A 7,354-nucleotide genomic window follows, 5' to 3' on the forward strand; every position below is an offset into this window, starting at 1 on the left:
GAAAGAAATAGAAGGCCAATTGAGATTAAGGGTGGCGAAAGAAGGACAAAATAATTTACCATATGTGTAGACTAGTGTCTGTGTTAAAGGCCTTGTCCCTGCTTTCCCATGACATGGCATGTGAACGCCATAACACTGGGGGACACCCTTTGTCCTTTGTATTGGGAAGAGGTAGGTGAAAGAAAGATGTTGGGCCCTGAGTTGGTTCAACAAACAGCAGATGTTGTGGCGTTAATTCAAGAAAGAATGAAGACAGCTCAGTCTAAACAGAAAAGTTATGCCGATGTGAGAAGACGGCCTTTGGCATTCGAGGTTGGTGAACATGTTTTTATCAAAATAGCTCCTCTTAAAGGAGTTATGAGATTTGGCAAGAAAGGTAAGTTAAGTCCTCGATACATTGGATCATTTGAAATTCTTGATAAGATTGGAGACCGAGCCTATCGTCTTGCACTGCCACCGGACTTGGACCGAATTCATAATGTATTTCATGTATCTATGCTTCGTAAGTATATTGCGAATCCATCTCATGTTCTTCGGTACGAGTCATTGGAACTTTTGCCTAACCTAAGCTATGATGAAATACCGGTTCAAATTCTTGATCATAAGGTTAAGGTGTTAAGGAACAAAGAAATTGGCATTGTCAAAGTTTTATGGAGAAATCAAGTGATTGAAGAGGCCACGTGGGAACCGGAAGAGGAGATGAAGCAACGTTATCCTAATCTATTCGACAGTAGGTAATTTCGGGGACGAAATTTTTTTAAGGAGGGAAGATTGTAATATCCCAAGTTTTTATTGTTCTATGATCAATGATTTCATGTGTTATGGTTATGGGATATTCATATATTGATATGGTCAAGTTTGGTGATGGTTATAGTTAATATTATTGACAATGGTTTAGAGAATTTATAGTGGTCTAGTTGTTGATGATTTTGGGAATGGATGAATGCTAGTTGTGATGGTATTATGCTTGATTTTAGAAGAAGTTTGGTTGTTATAATTTATAAGAATTGAGTGGAATAAGAAAAGGTTGGATATTAAGTCAAGAAAGGATGTTTTTAGGAGTTCGTGTCGGAGGAATAGAGCTAGGGTGCAGCGTGTAGCGCTGCTGTACGGCGCAGCAGCGCACCCGCGCTGCCACAAGCAGCGCAGGGGCGCTGCCTGCGCCGAACCAGCAGCGCACCCGCGCGCTGCCTGTGCGAGACAGCAGCGCACCCGCGCTGCCATAGGCAGCGCCGGTGCGCTGCCTGCGCCGAACCAGCAGCGCACCCGCGCTGCCATAGGCAGCGTAGGGGCGCTGCCCGTGCGGAACAGCACGCACCCGCGCTGCAAGTTGAGCGCGGGTGCGCTGCCATGATGTATTGGACGAAATTGCTACTTCCAAAACACGATTTTAAGCTTGGGAATTGATTTTTATGCTTGGTTTTGAGATTTTTCTTCATTCCTTCATTTCTTCTTCTCTCTCATACGTTTCCTTCTCATCTTCTTCCCCAAAATTTTCTCTTCCAAATCTTCAACCAAGTTCAAGGATTTTTGAGAAAATCTTAGCATCTCCTAGTCTAGGTGCAAGCTACAAGGTAAGATCTTAGTTATTCTTTGGTTTTACAAGGAATTGTTGGGTTGAAGGTTTGCGTTGACTTTATAGATCTATGTATATATGGTGGTAATTCATAGATTTTATGGTGTTTATTGTTGTAGGGATTCTTTTGAGGTCATCTTTGCCACCAAGTGTTGATTGGGTTGTAAGTAGAGGCTATTCCTTGTGCTCACATGATATATATGTATCCAAGCCATTTTGTTGATGCCTAGATTCTTTCATGGTTTCGTTATTGCCATATTTGTTGTTATATATTCATTGATCCAAGAATCCTTGATAAAGAAGCTAGCAAGTTATTTTGCTTATCAAGTGTTTGTTCAATTGTCCCAATGAATTTCATATGCTTCAAGCTATTGTGCTTATCAAGTGTTTGTTCAATTGTCCCAATGAATTTCATATGCTTCAAGCTATTGTGCTTATCAAGTGTTTGTTCAATTGTCCCAATGAATTTCATATGTTTCAATCCAATGAATGATAGTAATTCATGCATGTCATTGGCCAATCACATGAAGAGTATCTCTCACAGTCTGGTATATATTTTCATATATCACAGAGATACTATCCATAGGTTATCTCTCACAGTCCGATATATATTTATATATATTAACAGAGATAACATTCACAGGTCACAGATTACAAGTTACAGACTATCATTTCCTCTCATGGTTATCTCTCACAGTCCGATATATATTTATATATATTAACAGAGATAACATTCACAGATTACAGATCATTGAGCTATTGTTTCATTTCCTTTAATTCATGTTATGAAATACCATCTATATCGATTTATCATTATTGTTCATTGAAGATGGTATTATTCAATGTTTATTGCCATTGCAATGTTTCAAGCCAAGCCATATAAATATGTATTTGTTATGTAAAGTTCTCTACTTACTGAGTTTTATCTCATTTCAGTTAATGTCATGTGATGCAGGTAATAAAAAGATTTGAAGCAGATTGTCCAAGGGGAAGAAGTCATATAGCTACTGTATTGGAAAGTTTTATTTGAATATGTTAATGATTTTATTGGGGTGTGATGAACATTTAAAGTTTTTAAAAATATCATGCATTTTATTATATGTAATATTGGTATTTGAATTAGATGTTTGAGATTATGTATGGTATGTATTGTAAGATAATGTTTGAAATGTATATATAGTATATTTTATTTTAAAGATAAATGATTCCGCTGATGTCAGGTTATTTTAAATTTAAAAATGTTTATTTAAGTGGGGTGTTTCAGTTGCAGATTCGATCGGGATATATGTGATGAAGATACCGTATTGTACTTTAATCATAACCGATTGGTTCTTGCAGACACTATTAGTGATACATAGGGAATCATGAGGCGATGTTACTATACGCTATTACCATGATTCTATGGATTTAATCAGAAATTAATTTTTGACATTCTCATGACCAAACGTTGGTACATTAAATGGGGAAAATTAGGGTACGCCCGAAAAAAAAAATGTCTTGAATCACAAAGAGTTGTGGACTCATGGTTAGCTGTATCCCTGAATCATTAAGAGTCACATAAGCACTGGATGATTTGTTCCCGTTGAGAGAATAAATTCAAAGAGTTGAATTTATGATATTCAAAATTTGGAGAGAATCAATTCAAGGAGTTGAATTTATAAAATTTGATAATTTAATTTATTATATTCAAAAGTTGGGTTTATTAAATATTAAATTAAATATAGTGGAAAGTATGTTTTATGGACTTGTAGGGGTGCAAATCCAATATACTGATTAATTAACGTTCTTAATGAACTTTGATTAATTAATTAATTAAACTGGTTGGACTAGTCCAATTAATTATTCATCCAACTAGTCCAATTAATTAATCAAGCCCATTAAAGTTAATTATGAAACTCAAATCTTATATTATGATAATTAGGTCATGGAGGTATGATTTATTTAGAAGATTTGAAACCCTAACCTCCACAACACCATAATTTTGAAAACTCGTCTCCACTCTCTTCCAAATTTTTGGCCATCCCTTGAGAAATTAAGGATTTGTGCCGTCTCTTGAATGTTTTTCTCCGTCGTTAAAATCTCTTCTAAATGTTTTACTGCGATTTAGAAGAGAAACAATTAATCCGGTCGTGGACCTGATTCGGCGAATCGAAGAAAGTTCGTAGGAAAATTCAACAAAAAATATATCCGTCAATACCGGAATAGTTGGAGTCGAGTGAATTAATTCACTAAAAGTACAACTTCTAACAACCTATGAATGATTATATCATTTAAACAATACGAGTGTCCAAAAATTATTTTAAATGTCAAATAAAAAAATTTAAACTTCTGCTGCGTTTTGGGCACGAGAAAACCGATATCCTAACACTGTCAATATTTTACTAGCTTTGCTGCTGGTTTAAACGATTCATCTCCAAGTAAATAAATTTTTGGCCAGTTTGATGGCCATAAATATCCAAATACAAAATATATTCAAGATTTCAAAGTCAATTCACGAGGCCAGTGATAAATTTGTAGTTGTATGTAAATATTATAAATAAACTAATTAACAAACAATATATATATATATATATATATATATATATATATATATATATATATATATATATATATATATAGTTATGATATGTTAAACTTATAATATAAGCACCTATGTGAGCGCCGCTAAAACATCGTCATGTATATCCAATAAACGGATATCACATCAATCAATGCTCATATAAATGTTCACAATAGATGTTTTGCTTATCATTTATAAATATTTATATATATACATATATATATATATATATATGTGTGTGTACTGCAATATATATATTTGTACTGCAACCAACAAAACACAAATCCACGTGTTTTTAATTTTCGTACCCACATATGCACTACTTGCCTTCATCCCACACACATGTGGAAGTTTGTCTAATTTTCATCCCTACGACATACATGCAATTCCAGTGATTTAACAAACGCTTCCAAAAGTTGGCATAAACTCGCTCGTAAATTCCAAATGGATTACATTGAAACCAAAAAAAATGCCCTTTTCAATAATTTTGTCAATTGTAATAAAAAAAAATCACAAAAAACTTTGATGAGGACCACAGACCACATAAGAGATCAACAATCCCTTACCATCCATTTCCATTTACAAAAAGAATTAACATTTTAGAGTACTGCATTACCCAAAATTCGATTGAAAGACGTTTCAAAATTATTATAGGAAATAAATATATATTTAAAATAAAAGTAACTAAACACCACCATTTAATACATGTGGGGATGGGGTGCAGACCTGAAATAGGTATCACCCTGGTTTAAAAATATAAACGTTACCCCCCTTTTATTTTAAACGTTCTCCATAATATCATCTAAAGAACCGACACCAATTTAGCTCAAACCACTTTGTCAAAATTCCAGGTTTGCTGAAGTAAATGGATAGAAATTAAAGAAGTGAAGAACTCTAGCTTTTACACATAATCATGGGAAGGAAAAATTGTAATCTTAGGCCAGGAAGTTGGTATTTTTGAGTTTTAGTCATGTAACTAGTCAATGTTTAATTGGTTCTTATCCAATAACGTGTTTTTTCTAATTGGGCTTTTTCCATCAAATATTGATTATTTACCACTGATTGTCTCTTACATTGTTCATGTAACGATAATATATCATATATTAATTATACATATTAAAATCAATTTAAGAAAAAATAAAATGAAAAGACAAGCTTTTTTTCTCACATTTTGAATATTGAGTATTGTTTTGAATTTTTTTTGTTCGGTTTTGTTTAGATTAATTTCAATATTTATAATATATGTTTATTTTCGATACATCGGTGATCATCAATATCAAAGAAGTAATATTCGATGACTATTGGCTTATGACGAAAAAAAGAACCAAAACAAAAAAAAAATGCAAGTTACTGTATGAAAACCAAATATTATCGAGTTAAAAGAATAAAATTCAAATCAAATCAACTTACTAAACTAAAATTATCATTCTTCGGGAATCACTGTACACAAAATAGGTCGAATTTATTAGGAAATGGCAATGGAAACTCTCTAAAAGGAAATTAAAAAAAAAAAAAGATTTTCATTTTAAGGCCGTAAGCGAACCCACTGGTATCTTCCCTCCAATGGAACGTCCTTCAAAAAATCATAGTTATACCTGAAAACGGAAGGAAAGCCACTCAATCAAATCATTATTTGCTTCTTTGAGTTGCATAAATAATAGATTATACTAAAAACTCAAAAACTTTATTCAACTGAAATTAATAATGGTAGCACGTACATCTATTTATTAAAAATAGTAATGGAAATAGATTTTACAATTTAGGCAACACAATAATAAAAATTACAGATGGAATTTTTTCAGGAATATATAAACAGCTGGAAGAAATATTACATAATATGTTGATTAGTTATACATAATCGGGTTATGAATGGGGTATTTTGTTGTTTAATTTTAATCAATAATGATTATTTTAAAAAAATAATCATCTACGATATTTCAAATACGCGTGAGAGGATTATTTAAAAAAATGGTTGACCCGATTTTCCAAATATCCCCTACGAATGAAGGAATGAATGGTGTGAGTACTATAACGCGCACCGCAGTGTTTCCTAACGCAGATGTGTGTGTAATGATTGCATGCATATACGCAAGTTTTAAAAGGTAACACTCACTTTTCTGCGAATCGCTTCTGGTCGCACTTTTCTGCCGCCGCGAAGAATTCTTCTATCTCATCAGCCGACGGAATCTTCTCCGCTGCCGGAGATGCAAGATCCCGGAGAGATTTCACCGCCTGTGAAGATTGTTTCTTCTTTGACGTCGTTGATGATCCCATTGACACTTCCTCTGAGTCTCGACAAAGCTCGCTTGTTGGAGTAGAAAGGCTACTGTGAAAAACCATAGCAACGACAAATTTAAATATAAAACCGCAGATGGAGCGATGAAAAATTAATGCTAAACTAAATGAATGATTCGCCTGAAAAAATTTGAGTAGAAACGGCTTTTCTATTTAGGAATGGATATATCGAAATTCAGAAGCTGAAACGGTGGAATTAAAGAAACGTAATTAATTGATATATGCAAAATGATCGATAAATTTATTATTTACAACCTGACGCCGCCATTGATGGGCGTAGAGATTTCCGTTTCGAAACTCTTCGGCTCGTTCTCCGAATCAACGGTCTGAAAGGAAATAGGAACTGTTTTCACCAGTACAATTCTCATTAGAAATCGAGTTCGAATTTCAAACTCTCACCTCCAGATCTGGTGATCCCGATCCTTTTTGTACATCATCGCTCGACTCATCATCCTCGAAGCCTCCATACCCTACCGACACCGCAGACGAAACTGAATTCTCAGAACACAGCTTCCTTTTCTTACAGAAAATCAGCTGCACATCCTCCTCCGCCATAGCTTTTCTCCTCTCGCTTATCTTCAGGTATTCCGCCATCTTTTCTCTACCTATACATACATAGAATATATACACACATTCGCGAGCGATAGAGAGAGAGAGAGAAGGAATTGGACTTTAGAAGCTGAAAGCTCAATTTCTTTTGTCTATATAGATGTGTAGCTTTCACTACCAGACTTCACACAAAAATTTGAAGGGGAGAGATGGTGCTTTGATCCAACGGTGGAGATCAAATGAGCGGTTAACGTAGCATGTGGTCCTGACTCCGTTAACGGTGACCGGGCACATGGGAGTGCCGTTACAAGAAATCTGGACCCTATGAGGAGAATAATTATGGCGGCCGCGCCCAATAAGTAGCAGACACGTGG

The 7,354-nt window shown here is 34.6% G+C and overlaps 1 protein-coding gene and 1 long non-coding RNA gene across 3 annotated transcripts; one reads left to right on the plus strand and one right to left on the minus strand.

The window, feature by feature from the left end:
• Positions 1–1,457: 1,457 nt before the first annotated feature.
• LOC140812678 (uncharacterized) lies at positions 1,458–2,681 on the plus strand. The gene is made up of 3 exons (XR_012113731.1): positions 1,458–1,574; positions 1,696–1,739; positions 2,532–2,681. It is a non-coding gene; the product is annotated as an uncharacterized lncRNA (long non-coding RNA).
• A 2,806-nt stretch (positions 2,682–5,487) lies between these two features.
• Positions 5,488–7,127, minus strand: LOC140812171 (cyclin-dependent kinase inhibitor 6-like). Of its 2 annotated transcripts, none has more exons than XM_073170381.1 (4): positions 6,831–7,127; positions 6,687–6,757; positions 6,250–6,459; positions 5,488–5,731 (listed from the first exon to the last, which is right to left on the minus strand). In XM_073170381.1, exons 1-4 carry the CDS (start codon positions 7,023–7,025, stop codon positions 5,662–5,664), a joined length of 546 nt encoding a protein of 181 aa, XP_073026482.1. In that variant the 5' UTR covers positions 7,026–7,127; the 3' UTR covers positions 5,488–5,661. The 2 variants fall into 2 exon arrangements, with proteins under 2 accessions (XP_073026482.1, XP_073026481.1); XM_073170380.1 differs by having other exon boundaries at positions 6,250–6,462; positions 6,831–7,120.
• Positions 7,128–7,354: the final 227 nt, after the last annotated feature.

The sequence above is a fragment of the Primulina eburnea genome, chromosome 14 (genome assembly GCF_022965805.1).
Source record: "Primulina eburnea isolate SZY01 chromosome 14, ASM2296580v1, whole genome shotgun sequence".
NCBI lineage: Eukaryota > Viridiplantae > Streptophyta > Magnoliopsida > Lamiales > Gesneriaceae > Primulina > Primulina eburnea.